Source organism: Myotis brandtii, unplaced genomic scaffold, assembly GCF_000412655.1.
Source record: "Myotis brandtii unplaced genomic scaffold, ASM41265v1 scaffold1774, whole genome shotgun sequence".
Classification (NCBI taxonomy): Eukaryota; Metazoa; Chordata; class Mammalia; order Chiroptera; family Vespertilionidae; genus Myotis; species Myotis brandtii.
In genome coordinates this window covers 370097-385348 of record NW_005356575.1, presented here as the reverse complement: position 1 = coordinate 385348, position 15252 = coordinate 370097, and the positions used below count along the sequence as shown (strand labels likewise).

The window sequence follows — 15252 nt, the reverse complement described above, 5'->3', positions numbered from 1 at the left end:
TCCGCCACCCGGCCCCACCCCCATCCTGATGGGTGCCAAGCCCTCTGCCTGAATCCTCTGAAATTGGAGCCTCCTGTGTTAGTGCAGCCACCAAGAGGTCGGGCTTTGAGGTCAGGTAGACCCGACAGTTGATTTTTCTTTTTTCTTTATATATATATATTTTCTCTTTTTTTTATTTCAGAGAGGAAGGGGGAGGGAGAGAGAGAGATAGAAATATCAATGATGAGAATCATCAATTGACTGCCTCCTGCATGGCCCCTACTGGGGATCGAGTTCGCAACGCAGGCATGTGCCCTTGACCGGAATCGAACCCAGGACCTTCAGTCTGCAGGCTCTATCCACTGAGCCAAACCAGCTAGGGCAGGGAAGTTGATTTTTCTTAACTAAATGTATGAATTTTTAAAAATATGTTTTTACTGATTTCAGGGAGAGGGAGAGAGAGATAGAAACATCAATGATGAGAGAATAATTGATCGGCTGCCTCCTGCACGCCTCACACTGGGGATCAAGCCCACAACCTGGGCATGTGACCTGACCAGGAATCAAGCTGTGACCTCCTGGTTCATAGGTCAACACTCAGTCACTGAGCCATGCTGGCTGGACTAGGTGTGTGAATTTTTTGAGTAGGTAATACTTGTGTGTACCTCAGTATTCAAAGATATAAAAAGGTATGTAAAGAAAATGAACTTCGGGGGCATGGGGTGAGAGGGGAGGTAGAGGGGATAAATGGTGATGGACAGAGACTTGGCTTGGGGTAGTGAACTCACAGTTCAGTGTAAGATAATGTGTAGTGGAATAGTGCGCCTGAAACCTGTATCCTTTTTGTTAACCACTGTCGCCCCAATAAAGTTCCATAAAAGGAAAAGAAAAGGAAGTTTCTCTCCCTTAGCACTCTTAGCTCCCCAGCTAATCTTCCTAAAAGCAGCCACCCCGTGTCTTGTGTCCTTCCAGAAATGTCTGCGGCAGCCCAGCGACTGCAGTGCGAGCTACTGGCCTGCTTTTATGAGTAAAGTTTTATGTGAACGTGCCGGCTCCTTTAAATAAAGGCTGTTGGGGTGCGGCCGAAAAGGGGGCCGCCCCCACGCCCTTCATGCAACGCACGTTCGTGGGGTACCTGGCGCTAAACCTGCTTCTGGGTCGGGGTTTCGTACGTAGCAGAGCAGCTCCCTCGCTGCGATCTATTGAAAGTCAGCCCTCGACACAAGGGTTTGATAAAAAAAATAAAATTAAAATAAAGGTAAATAAAGGCTGCTTTCCTGCTGCAGCGGCAGAGTTGCGCCGTGTGACAGAGGGTGTGCCCCGAAAGCCGGAGCTGCTCACTGTCCAGCTGAAGTCAAGTCAGATCCGGGTATTTTAGTCTCACCCCTGCTTCCTCTGTGAGCCTCGCCTCTGAGTGGAGGATGACAAAGGATGGGCCTTGGCGGGCTGAGGGGCTTTGTGGGTACAGCCAGCAGGGCGCCAAGCAGGGGAAGGCCCGGGCCGTGGTGGCTGGTCAGTGGCTGTCAGCGGGGCCTTTCTGTGTCCTGCCTCGGGGTGTCACCAAGATGGAAGGGCACTTACAGGGAAGACGGGATTGTCACTTCCGCTGTGCTAATCCCAGCAGCCTCCCTGAGAGGGGCTCCAGAGGGGCCCCATTCCTACAGAATACAACCCTCCCAGACCTTGAGCTGCTCCTGTCGCTGCTCTGCGCCCTGCCCCTTGGCTCCTGTCTCACGCAGAGGCCCACTGTGTCCCCCTCACCTCCATCGCACCCCGCACAGCTACTCCCTCCAGGCGCCCCTGCCCCCGTCTCATCTGTGTCCCCCACTGGCTGTTGTAGCCCAGTGGTGAGAGCTGGCCCCCTTCCCTCTTTGTCCCCCTCTCCCCACCACCCCTAGTGTTGCTTCCTGGGTTTTGACTCCCACTTGGACGGATGACGGTGTGTGTCTCCCGCAGCTCCAGGCTGTCAGGGATGGCCTGAGTCATCGCCGCCCCCTGGTGTCCAACCTGTCCTTGCATTTCGTGGTGCCTCTGCACCTGTGTGCGAACGAGACAAACTTCTCTCTGCCTGTCACCTGATGCTCCGCATCCGGTTTCTCTCTGTCCCTTTGTGGGGCCTTAGCAGGGGGGAGGGGAGGCGGGCTGTTTGCTCCACAAGCCTTCTCCTGGGAAACGGGTGCCAGCTGCTGGGGCCGCAGAGGCTCACCCCGGCCGAGGCCCTGCCTGCCAGCTGCCCCACAGCACGGCCCTCCCCAGAGCTCCACCTTCCCCTGGAGCCTGCTAAGCGTCCAGGAGTCCCCTCAGTCGCCTCTGCCCCACCCCTGCCTCCCCTCAGGCTAGTCAGGGTAGTGTGAGAATAAAGCCGGGCCCTGGTTACACAGCAAGTCCTTCTGGGTGTGTGTGCCAGGCCCGTCCGCCTGGCTCTGTGGCCTTGGGCAGACAGCTTGTCCTCTCTGAGCTTGGCTCCCCAATATCAGAGGACCGAGGAGCTGGCTGAGTGAAACCGCATGGGAAGTCCTAGCATTGTGACTTACCCAGAGCTCAGCTCCTGCCCCGTTGGTCCAGCTCTGTTCTGTTGATGCCAGCTTCTTAATGGTGCCCCACGTCCTTATCTCCGGAGACCCTGCAGGTGTCCCTTTCAGCCAGGGGAAGAGATCACAGCCTCACTAGGACAAGGGTTGGCACGCGGGTCTTCTTACCTCTGCACCTCCCGTCCCCTCTCCCTCACACACTGCCGCCCCCCTCTGACCGCTGAACTCCAGCCCCTGCTTAAGTCGGGTCCTCAGAGCCTAGGACTTGGGAGTTGAGCCAACACATTTGAACCTGAGACACAAATGAATGTCCACCTCACACACCCATGTGTCTGCCTGGCCTCACCAAGCGGCCCATCCCTGGAGAGGTGCTTTTGTGGGCTTGTCCTGGGTCCCTGCCTTCCAGTGGGGGAGGAACACGGTGAGGGCTGGCATTTAGTGAGCGCTCCAGAGTGTGTGCCCAACGCTGTTCTGAGGGACAGACAGCCGAGTTACACTCACCACCATTTTAGGGAGAAGGCGATGGAGGCCCAGAGGTTAAATCTGTTTTCTATTTTTTGTAGAGAGAAACATCGATGTGAGAGAGACATCGATAGGTTGCCTCCCACATGCAGGAATCAGACCTGCAACCCAAGTACATGCCCTTAACCAGGAATCGAACCCACAACCCTCCGGTGCACAAGCTGACGCTCTACTACTGAGCCCTGCCCTCCAGGGCCACAGCCTATATTCTTAACCACTTTTCGAGACCCCGTGCCCAGGTGTGGGACCTGAGACGCCCTATCCGAGGTCGCAGTGCAGGAGGGAGGCAGCGAGGGTTCAGGCCCCAGTCACGTCAGGCGTTACCTCGCTGCAGCCCCGCCTCGCAGCCTGGCCCTGGCGCTCCAGCCTGGGCCTCTCAGCCCCTTGCCTCAGGGCCTCTGCACTGCTGGTGGTTCCCTTGCCTTGCAGTCCCCATACTGACCTCCCCAGTGTTTTCCGGTGGCCACTTCATCACATTACAGAGGAGCAAGTGTGTGCAGGGCCGCCTGGCACAGCGCGAGTGCTGTGAAGATGCTACATATTATTTCTCTGAAACACCCGCACTGCTGTTTTCTTGCCATTTCGGCCGCCTGGCACAGCGCGAGTGCTGTGAAGATGCTACGTATTATTTCTCTGAAACACCCGCACTGCTGTTTTCTTAAATTGGTTCATTTTTTTTATTTGAATATTTTATCTCATTCCCAAAGGATAACATGTAGAATGCTGGTTTTGCTATGGTAGTTTGTTTTTCTTAATACAGTGGGGCCTTGACTTACGAGTGTCCCGACTAACGAGTTTTTTCAAGATACGAGTCTCTCGGCCGCCGATTTTTTGCTTTGAGTTGCGAGCTAAAATTCGGGTTACATACGAGCCAGCTTCAGATACCCCACCGCTAGTTGGCGCAGCGAACGTCACAGTGATTTGACATACGAGTAATTTGAGTTACGAGCTCCGTCACGGAACAAATTAAACTCGTAAGTCAAGGCCCCACTGTACATGAATGAAACACACATACATCATGATTACTATAAGGTCATTCCCGAGCCACCCGACACTGTATGCCCCCACTGGTGACGTGGTAAGCTTGGGACGAGCTCGTGATGCTGTTGGGGACGTCGAGGCAGGGCGGGGTGCACCCAGGCTGCTGACCCATTCTGCAGTAGACTGACTGAGCCCACTTCTGTTCCTTTAGTGTCTTTTCCCAGCACTACCTCCACCTCCAAAGTGTGCCTTAAGGAAAGTAACAAGATGCAGTTCTCATTCTTGTCATCGGGGGGCACCAAGACCCTTCTCTGAGTGTGTCTACCTCTCCTGCCCACTGCCCTCAGTTTCCCCTTCTGTAAATGGGTGGGCAGGGCTAGTCTCCTGAGTTCTGGCTGTAACCTTTTGTGAGGCTGTGCCTTCATCCAAACCCGGTAGATGTCTGGCTGAAGAGATAGTCGGATGGCAGCTGTGGGTGGTGTGGAGGCAGCCAGGTTAGAGACCCTGGGTCTTTAGCTCACCAAGAGGCTCCTTGAGGACTTTGGGCAGCAGAGGGGAAACTTGGCTCAGTTTGGGAAGTCAGGGAGGACTTCCTGGAGGAAGGGATGTCAGAGCAAAACACCTCAAGGACCAATCGAGTTTGAGGGTTGCTTAGGCATTACTGGTTCCCTGCAAACTGTCTGGGATGCTGAGAACTGCTAGTAATGACCCCACATATGCCCAGTCCCTACTCCATCCCCAGACGACCTGACCAGGCCAACCCAGCCTGGGGCCTTTATGGAGAGGTTTGTGCCCTTTGGCCATCTGATATAAAGCCTATGGATCCCTTCTTAGAGTGATAATTTTCAAAGGCAAAAAAATAAAATAGGATTGCAAAGGGTGCCAGTTAAAATACAGTTAGCTACATTTTTAAAAATTATAACTTGGTATTTATGTTCTTCCTTATTGACCCATGAAATAACAAGAGTGATGAACATTCTAAAGCTGCAATAATATGTGAAAATATTAGGCATGTGTATTGATTTTTATTAAATCTTTATTGTTCAGATTACATTTGTTCAGGAAATGCTAACCCCCCATAACTCCCCTCCTTCCTTATTGACCCATGAAATAACAAGAGTGATGAACATTCTAAAGCTGCAATAATATGTGAAAATATTAGGCATGTGTATTGATGACAGAGTCACAGAGTCTGCTAAACACTATCTTAATTAGGAAATGCTAATTTTCACTGTAGTGCAGTTATTGAAAATAAAGAGATGCCCTGGCCAGTTTGGCTCAGTGGATAGAGCATCGGCCTGTGGACCGAAAGGTCCCAGGTTCGATTCCTGTCAAGGGCATGTACCTTGGTTGCGGGCACATCCCCAGTAGAGGGTGTGCAGGAGGCAGCTGATCAATGTTTCTAACTCTCTATCCCTCTCCCTTTCTCTCTGTAAAAAATCAATAAAATATATTTGGAGAAAAAAAAAAAGAGATCATTTTTCCCCACTCAAGTTCATAGACACCCTGAGGGTCATGGACCTGCTTGGCTGGACTCGCAGAGGCAGCTGCTCGAGTCCCAAGGGCCGCCTTCCAGGTAGGGCCAGCTCCTGTTTTCCCAGAGCTGGGGCACCAAGCACCTGGCAGACAGCTCGCTCGCTGGGTCTGCGGGCGGACAACTGGCCCCCGGGAGGCTGCTCGTGGCCGCAGCTCCCCGAGGAAGAAGTGAGGGGCAGAGGACAGGCCTGTCCCTCAGGTGGCTGGGTCTCTGTTGGCTTCTTACCTCCAACACAGTGGTTCCAGCCTCCCCACCCCAGTGGGGAGAGTGTTCTGGAACCAGGGTTCCCCTTTGTGCTGCACTGGCTGCCTGGCTGTGGGAGGCAGCTTTTCTGTCCTGAACCTCAGCGTCCTGCCCCGGGAGACGGGGTGGTGGTCAGTGACAGCGGTGCAGGGACCCTGGACCTCGGCGTCCTACCCTGGGAAGCAGGGGGGTGATCAATGACAGCAGGTGCAAAGACCGGGGCGAGCGCACTGCCTGGGGGAGAATCTGCTCTCTGCGTGGAGCCACTTTCCTGGAATCCCTGCAGGGCTCCTGCTGGCCCAGTGCCTGGCCAGGGTGGCACAGGGGTGAGGGAAGCCTGGAAGGGCTGCAGAGGCCCTCTTCCTGTTCCCTGCCCTCCTCTGTTCCATTCTGCTGGCCCCAAGAGCTCTTTCCTTAAAAAAAAAAAGGGGGGGGGGCCAGCCCCAAGAGCTCTTTCCTTAAAAAAAAAAAGGGGGGGGTGGCCAGACCAGTTTGGCTCAGTGGATAGAGCGTCGGCCTGCGGACTGAAAGGTCCCAGGTTCGATTCTGGTCAAGGGCATGTACCTTGGTTGCGGGCACATCCCCAGTAGGAGGTGTGCAGGAGGCAGCTGATCGATGTTTCTCTCTCATCGATGTTTCTAACTCTCTATCCCTCTCCCTTCCTCTCTGTAAAAAATCAATAAAATATATTTTTTAAAAAAGGTGGGGGGGTATTGATTTGAGAGAGAGAGAAACATTAATCAACTGCCTCCTCTGCACAACCCCCCTCCCCACAGGGGATCGAGCCTGCAACTCTGCCATGTGCCCTGACCAGGAATCGAACCAGTGACCTCTTGGTGCATGGGATGACACTCAACCAACTGAGCCACACTGGCCGGTGGCCTCAAGAGCTTTCTACACCAGCCTGACCCTTTCCCTCCCCTGCTCAGAGCATTAACTTCCTGTCTTTCTGGTCACCTGGGGCAAAATCCAAGATCTAATAGCCTAAAACGGAAAACAATACAAATGTCTCACTGCCTGGTGAATGGTACATCAGACAGTTACTTTATCTGTATATATAAAAGGCTAATATGCTAAGTGTCCGTCCGGGTAATGACGTCACGTAGCCATGCCCGCTTCCTCGCCCTAGCGACCAACCTCCTTGGAGTTTCTTCAGCCCAGGAACACAACTTGCTTTATAGCCAGGTGGAAACATCTCACTCTGTAACCAAATGTCTGTGAAGTGTTTTCCCGTGCCTCATCTCATTTGATCCTCACAGAAGTCCTGGAGTAGGTAGATAGGAGACTCGGTGGAATCCTATTTTCTTTTCATTAGCCGGAAAACGGAGATTTAGAAAGCTTAGAAACTTGACCCGACTGAAAAGAGGTAAGAAATGGTGGACCTTGAAAATGACTTCAGGTTTTCTCACTGCGCAGAATATAGTCAAAAGCTGCTACAGTTAAATATTTCACCCTTTATTCTCCCTGCGTGATCTACAATAATAATCTGCTCCATGTTGATATTTGCTGTTGTGTTGCTGACAATTACCTGAAAGAGAAGTTGAGGTGCTTCACTGGGCTGGAAAAGGTTTAGCTACATCAGAAAGCAGGTCTAATTAAGCAAGTTTATTCTATATCTATGAAAGGCTAAGTTGACTCGCACATGCGCGATACATATAAAGCTCTCACTGGCGCCAATAGCACACGTGTTTCTTTGTTGATATTTGCTGTTGTGTTGCTGACAATTACCTGAAAGAGAAGTTGAGGTGCTTCACTGGGCTGGAAAAGGTTTAGCTACATCAGAAAGCAGGTCTAATTAAGCAAGTTTATTCTATATCTATGAAAGGCTAAGTTGACTCGCACATGCGCGATACATATAAAGCTCTCACTGGCGCCAATAGCACACGTGTTTCTTAAAATGTTATAATGTTATTATTGATTTCAGAGAGGAAGGGAGAGGGAATGTTAGAATAATTGATGAGGGAGAATCCTTGACCGGCTGCCTCCTGCATCCCCCCCCCCCCACTGGGGATTGAGCCCACAACCCGGGCACGGGCCCTTGACTAGAGTCGACCAGGACCCTTTAGTCTGCAGGCTGACGCTCTAGCCCCTGAGCCAAACCAGCTAGGGTGCACGCGTGTGTTTCGCTCTTTCATCCTCCATCGTGAATTTGGTTGACACTTCTATTATAGAGAAAGGGCGAATAGTGATATTAAAATATTTCTTCTAATTAATTTCCTTTCAGTGTGCACGAATTCGTGCACCAGGCCACTAGTTGTACTATAAAGGGGCCCAAACTCAAAATCCTTGTGAAAGAAGCCAGAAAGGCCCATGCTGCTTGTCACCTTTTATTAAATGTCTGGAAAGGCAAATGTGTGCAGCCAGAAAGGCCTTCTCTGTGGTGGTGGGTCTGGGCTGTGCAGCTGCTGGGTTTGGGCTGCGTCCCTCTGCCCAGCCCCGAGAGCCATCGGGGAAGGTTTTGTGGTGAAGGTGTTTCAGGACTGGGGATTCTCAGAGGCCGCATGGCCTCGCCGTGAGCTGAGTTTGAAGCTTGGCCCTGTCGCTTACCAGCTGTGTGACCGGGGGCGAGGTGCCTCACCTCTTTGAGCTCAGCTTCTTCACATTCGTTCTCTCCTTCAGAAAACAACCCATCAGACACCTGCTTTAGGCCTGGCCCTGGGCTGGACATGGAGAATGGTGGCGACCAAGACAGCCCAGCCCTGCCCTTTGGGGCCCCGAGTTTGGTGGGTGGGCAGCTGACAAGTAGAACATTGAGCGGTATTAGCTGTGTATTGTTTGTGGGAAACTGCTCAGGGAGCCATGGGGAGGCGTGGAGGGTGGGGTGACTTGGTTTGGGGGCACTTTCCCAGGACAGCAGTGGTAGCAGGGGCCCTCGACGGGAGAACAGAGCTCAGTGGGTTGTTGAGAGGGGAAGGGGCCGGCAGAGGCCTGGGGCTGGAGGGGAGAGGGTGTGAGGGACCCAGAATGTGGAGAGTCACAGGCTGGGGTCCTCTGTGCCCGCAGCCCAGAATGTGACTGTGGACGAGGTCATCGGCGCTTACAAGCAGGCCTGCCAGAAGCTGAACTGCAGACAGATCCCCAAGCTCCTCAGGCAGCTCCAGGTATGCAGGCAGGGGCGGGGCTCCCCACCTCCCAGCAGCCTCCGGGCCTGCTCACAGGGCGCTCCCACTGCCCGGCCTGCTCACCCAGCCAAGGCCCCTGTACTCAGAAGCCTTGGAAAACCCTCAGTCAGCTGCAAATGCAGTCAGGCTCCTCATGAATATTTACACAGTAGAGACTTATGTAAAGTAAGAATTTTAAATATCTATCACTCCCCAGAAAAGTTCTGTTCCCCAGGCAGAAAGCCAAGTGTACAATATTTATTCTTAAAAACCTGAATTACAAAAGTAATATATATTCTTTAATTAAAAAAACACTACAGACATAAAAAGCAAAATTCACTTCTTGTCCAAGTCCCATCCCCAGGAGTCCCTGCTGTTGACAGCTTGGGCTTTGTCCTCTGGCCTCTGCTGGGCATTGGGAGGGCGGCGGCCACTCTCCAGGCGGGAGGACAGTCTGATTTCTGTGGCGAGGGTGTCACTGTGCCTGGGACGTGCGCCCCTCCCCCAGCCACCTCCTGCAGGCGCCTTCCCCGTGGCCCACCGGCCTGGCTGGGGGTCCAGCACTGCCGAAGTGCCCTCCAGAATGTGCCCACGTTTCTTGTTTCTAGGGTTGTTGCTCCCTCGGACAGCGTGGCTGTGAGCAGTCATGCTGGCCGCCCATCCCTGCGCACCTGGGTTAGGGGTTCTGTGGAGGATTCCAGAGGGTCTCATTGTCAGGTCCAGGGAAAAGATGGCCACTCAGTGTGGTGGTCAGGAATGTGGGCCCTGGAGCCTGGTTCAGGCCAAGCCTGCCCTTACCCCCTCGGCAAGGCTGGGCCTTAGCCTCTGCACACGGGTTTGTCACCGCTCCTCCCTCGGAGTCGATGTGTGTGGAGCCCAGAGAATAGGGCCTGGTCCCTGTGGAGGGGGCTGGAGTATCTTCGAGCGCAGCCAGGAGCCGGCAGGATGTCTGCCCAGGGCCTTCTCTCCTCACTGAGCAGACTGCGTGCCAGGCTGGGCACCCTGCCTTCCCCCGGCCTCTTGGGCCTGGCCTGTCAGCTTTCGCCTCAGCGCCTGCCTCACAGCCTTTGCGCTGGCTGTTCCTCTGCCTGAAATGCTTGTCCCCAAGACGCCCAGGGCCCACTCCCTCACTCCATTCAGCTGGGGCAGGGAGGCTGCGTCCAGACCTGCCTCGCCCAGGTCTAGGGGGGTGTAGGGGGGTTAAGGAGCTGCCACATTCTCCGAGCCGCTGTGCCCCTCCACACCCACCCCAAACACTGCCTCACCTCAGAAAGAGCAGAGCCAGATGAACTGCAGAGGTAAGGCGCTTCCTGCTTAACCACCATCCCTCCTGCCTTCCCAGGAGTTCACGGACCTCGGGCACCGGATTGACTGTCTGGACCTGAAAGGTGTGTGTCTGGGCAGAGGTGGGAGCCCAAAGGGGTGGGCAGGGCCAACCTTCCCTAGAGGTGGATCCGAGGGCAGGATGAGCCTGGGCTGCTTGGGGTCAGTGGGTCCCCCCAGAAGAGCTTAGCCAGAGGGAGGTGGGGGTGAGAGCCCTTCCTCCCTCGGGTGGCCTGGAGCCCCGGTTTGCACCCGGCCCCCCACCACACAGACGTGAGCTCACACATGCACGCACTGCGCTCCGTCCCCTCCCAGGTGAAAAGCTCGACTACAAGGCCTGCGAGGCCCTGGAAGAGGTCTTCAAGAGGCTGCAGTTCAAGGTCGTGGATCTGGAGCAGACAAACCTGGACGAAGATGTGAGCATCTCTGCCACCACCCTTACCTGCTTCCTGAGCTCCCTGGCTCTTAGAGGTTTGGGGGCTGGGGCACTGCAGGAGGAGGGGACCCCCTTGGACAAGGGCTGGGCAGGGCCTCTTGAAGGACAAAATAGGGAAATCCAGTGTGACCAGAGTGGATGGGAAGAATGGGGCTCCGGGCAGGGCCCAGAGAAGGGGTCTCCCAGACCCCCCAAAAGGCAGGGGCTTTGTAAGGAAGGGAGAGACTTGGGGAGCCAGGCCGGAGGGAGGCTTGTGGCCACCTGGAGCCTTTCCAGGAGTGTCCTGCCGCCCCCCCCCCCCCCCCCCCCCCCATCATAGTGTCTGCAGGGGAAGGGGTTTGAGAAATTTCCTTTTTTCTTTTTTTTCCTTTTTATTGATTTCTAGAGAAGGGGGAAGGGAAAGAGAGAAACATCAATGTGAGAGAGATACATTGATCGGTTGCCTCTCACATGCACCCTGACCCAGGATCGAACCCACGACCTTCCGGTACACGGGATGATGCTCCAACCAGCTGAGCCATACCAGCCAGGGCAGGTTTGAGAAACGTCTGAAAGCAGCCTCCCCACTAGGCCTAGGTATCCCCTCATCCCTCTGGAGACTTGGGGGTCACCAGGATCCCCGGAGCTTAGGCCCCAGGTCTAGAGGACACAGGAGAGCCAGGAGTCAGGATCCTGGAGAACTGAGACCTGTCCTGGTCACACAGCACGTCAGTCCTGGGGGCACGTCCAGGGCTTTTCCAGGAGATGGAAGGGTTGGTTCTCAGGACCCAGAGGTGCGGGAGCAGTGTCAGAACTCGGCTCCTACCTCCCGGTCTCCGCGGCCTCCACCTGATGCTGAGCCGTTGTCTCCACCCCAGGGCGCCTCAGCCCTCTTTGACATGATTGAGTACTACGAGTCGGCCACCCACCTCAACATCTCCTTCAACAAGCACATCGGCACCCGGGGCTGGCAGGCCGCCGCCCACATGATGCGCAAGGTGGGTGCCTCCCCCGCCACCTCTCCAAGTTTCCAGGGTGTGGGGAGCTCAGGCATAGAGGGGTCCAGGTGCTTTGTCAGGGCACCCAGCTCCTTAGGGGTGTCGGGCCCCACCCTCCAGGCCCTGTGTGAAAGCTGTACTAAGAGATGCCTTGCCCCAGGCCCACCCTGGCCCCTTCTCTCCTCCTCTTCTTACCCTTAATGTATCCCTTGGAGGCATCCATGGTCACCACCCCCATGTTACTCCCACGGGAGTCGGGGAACTCGGCCGTCACCAGCTCCACCCCCGCCTCGCTCACCCACAGGACCCCAGGCCAGGCCTTCCAGCACCAGCCCCAGCTGTAAAAGCAGATGGCCTTGCTGCTCACTGGGACTTGGGGTGGGAGGTCCCCTGGGGCAGGGAGGGCAGGGGCCAGCCTGACCCAGCCCTGCTGCTGCCCCAACAGACCAGCTGTCTGCAGTACCTGGACGCCCGCAACACGCCCCTGCTGGACCACTCCGCGCCCTTCGTGGCCCGTGCCCTGCGCATCCGCAGCAGCCTGGCCGTGCTGCACCTGGAGAACGCCAGCCTGTCGGGGCGGCCCCTCGTGCTGCTCGGTGAGCCCAGGCCCGGGAGGCTCGGTGGGGAGTGCAGCCCCTTGGGGCCTGGGACTGTTGGCTGAGTCCTGTGAGCCTGGCCAGTCACGAGCCCTCCTCTCCTCCAGCCACAGCCCTGAAGATGAACATGAACCTTCGGGAGCTGTACCTGGCCGACAACAAGCTCAATGGCCTGCAGGACTCAGCCCAGCTGGGCAACCTGCTCAAGTTCAACTGCTCCCTGCAGATCCTGGACCTCCGTAACAACCACGTGCTGGACTCAGGTGTGTGAGAGGTCACCCGCCCTCCCGTCCCCCAGCACCCACTGCCCAGTCAGGCGCTCCCTGTGCTGGGGACACACAGTGACCAAGACAATCCCAGTGAACACAGACCACCCCAGGCACTGGGGACTGTGTAGGCTGGTGGTTACCACCCAGAGGGGTTACCACCCAGAGTCGGACTGTGTGGGCCGGTGGTTACCACCCAGAGGGGGAGTGTGTCCTGGAGCAGGGGCAGCTCAATGAGACCTGCAGGATGAGGTGAGGTATTGAACAGATAATTAAAATAATTACAATCGCCCTGGCTGATTTGGCTCAGTGGATAGAGCGTCGGCCTGGGGACTGAAGGGTCCCGGGTTCGATTTTGGTCAAGGGCACATGCCTGGGTTGCAGGCTCGATCCCCAGTGGGGGGCGTGCAGGAGGCAGCCAATTGATGATTCTCTCTCTCATCATTGATGTTTCTCTCTCTCCCTCTCCCTTCCTCTCTGAAATCAATTTAAAAAATAATAAATAAAGTAATTACAGAGCCTGGCCGTGCTGCACCTGGAGAACGCCAGCCTGTCGGGGCGGCCCCTCGTGCTGCTCGGTGAGCCCAGGCCCGGGAGGCTCGGTGGGGAGTGCAGCCCCTTGGGGCCTGGGACTGTTGGCTGAGTCCTGTGAGCCTGGCCAGTCACGAGCCCTCCTCTCCTCCAGCCACAGCCCTGAAGATGAACATGAACCTTCGGGAGCTGTACCTGGCCGACAACAAGCTCAATGGCCTGCAGGACTCAGCCCAGCTGGGCAACCTGCTCAAGTTCAACTGCTCCCTGCAGATCCTGGACCTCCGTAACAACCACGTGCTGGACTCAGGTGTGTGAGAGGTCACCCGCCCTCCCGTCCCCCAGCACCCACTGCCCAGTCAGGGAACACACAGTGACCAAGACAATCCCAGTGAACACAGACCACCCCAGGCACTGGGGACTGTGTAGGCTGGTGGTTACCACCCAGAGGGGTTACCACCCAGAGTCGGACTGTGTGGGCCGGTGGTTACCACCCAGAGGGGGAGTGTGTCCTGGAGCAGGGGCAGCTCAATGAGACCTGCAGGATGAGGTGAGGTATTGAACAGATAATTAAAATAATTACAATCGCCCTGGCTGATTTGGCTCAGTGGATAGAGCGTCGGCCTGGGGACTGAAGGGTCCCGGGTTCGATTTTGGTCAAGGGCACATGCCTGGGTTGCAGGCTCGATCCCCAGTGGGGGGCGTGCAGGAGGCAGCCAATTGAATATTCTCTCTCATCATTGATGTTTCTCTCTCTCCCTCTCCCTTCCTCTCTGAAATCAATTTAAAAAATAATAAATAAAGTAATTACAGTCTGGAAGGAAACGAGGTTGCTGGGACAAAAGGTCAGCTGCAGGCTCTCTAAGTCGCAGGGAGGGGACCTCTAGGTGGCCATGTGGGGCTGACAGCACAGCCCACTGGTTTGACAGCCTGGGGAGAATCCAGGCAGAGGACAGCTGGTTCGAGGCATGAGGTGGGAAAGCACTTAAACGTTGGGTATTTTGGGGAAAGCTGTGGTGAGCCAGGAGGTGGAAGGGAAGAGAAGAGGAACTATCAGCGGGAGGAATTCAGCTCCCTCCTGGGGAGGGCGGCTGGGTCTGGCTCACTATTGGGCAGAGTCCCTGGCCTCAGCGTGAAGAAAGGGGAGGAGGGGCAGGCAGAGTGGGACGGAGGCCAGTGCCTTCCCCAGGGCAGCCAGGCCCAGACCCATGTTTACTGACCACCTACCCCGACCAGGCCTGTCACCTCGGGCTCCCAGCTAAGATAACAGGGAATGAGTGTCGGAGGTGATGTGCTGGGGGGGCGGTGGGGGGAGGAAGCAGTGGGGAGGCCTCAGCTGGTGGCCAGAGGCTGCAGGAGAGGGTGATACTCGAGCAGAGCTCTAGGCAGACAGGGAGGATCGGGAGCTGGGTGTGTGCCTGCCAAGGCAGGGGTGTCGCAGCAGGAGGTGGCAGGGCCGGGCAACCCAGGGGAGGGTGGAGCCCACACCACCAACGGGACTCACCCAGGGGCCTCCGCCAGGTCTGGCCTACATCTGCGAGGGCCTCAAGGAGCAGAGGAAGGGCCTGGTGACCCTGGTGCTGTGGAACAACCAGCTCACACACACGGGCATGGCTTTCCTGGGCATGACGCTGGTGAGTCCACCAGAGGGTCCCCGCCGCCACCTCCCCCACCCCCGCGCCCAGCACTGTCAGCTGTGCTCCCGGTAGGTTCTGGACGTTTCCTCTCCTTCAGCCCCTGCGGCCTTTCCCTGAGGGAGTAGCCCTCCATCGCTGTCCGTTGGAGCCCAGCACCATAGCCAGCACAGAACTTGTGCACAAGGTGAAACGTTTTGTTAAGATCTCTAGAAGCCTTCAGTAAGGCTGAGACCTTTTCATTACGCAGAATTGAAAGCCAGCCCACAGGGTACAGAGGCTCCACCAGATGACGAGCTCCCCACCGCAAGGGGAGTGGGCAGGGCGGCCGGCACTGGGGGACTTCTCAGCAGGAGTGTGCTGGCACTGGGCAGGCTGCACTGCTGAGCGGGGAGCGCCCGGGTCCGCCCCTTTCCCGACCGGCCTGCAGGCCTCTTCTCTGTCTCGTGCACCCCTGCAGCCACACACACAGAGCCTGGAGACGCTGAACCTGGGCCACAACCCCATTGGGAACGAGGGCGTGCGCAACCTCAAGAACGGCCTCATCGGCAACCGCAGCGTGCTGCGCCTCGGCCTGGCCTCCACCAAGCTCACC

The 15252-nt window shown here is 56.1% G+C and overlaps 1 protein-coding gene across 1 annotated transcript in view; it reads left to right on the top strand.

The window, feature by feature from the left end:
- The window catches only part of PPP1R37 (protein phosphatase 1, regulatory subunit 37), a 48563-nt gene that overhangs the window by 31247 nt on the left and 2064 nt on the right, over positions 1-15252 (top strand). Inside the window, 8 exon segments of the mRNA XM_014537376.1 lie at positions 8797-8894; positions 10237-10282; positions 10533-10633; positions 11511-11630; positions 12076-12226; positions 12334-12489; positions 14545-14657; positions 15118-15251. Coding sequence (XP_014392862.1) covers positions 8797-8894; positions 10237-10282; positions 10533-10633; positions 11511-11630; positions 12076-12226; positions 12334-12489; positions 14545-14657; positions 15118-15251 — 919 coding nt within the window.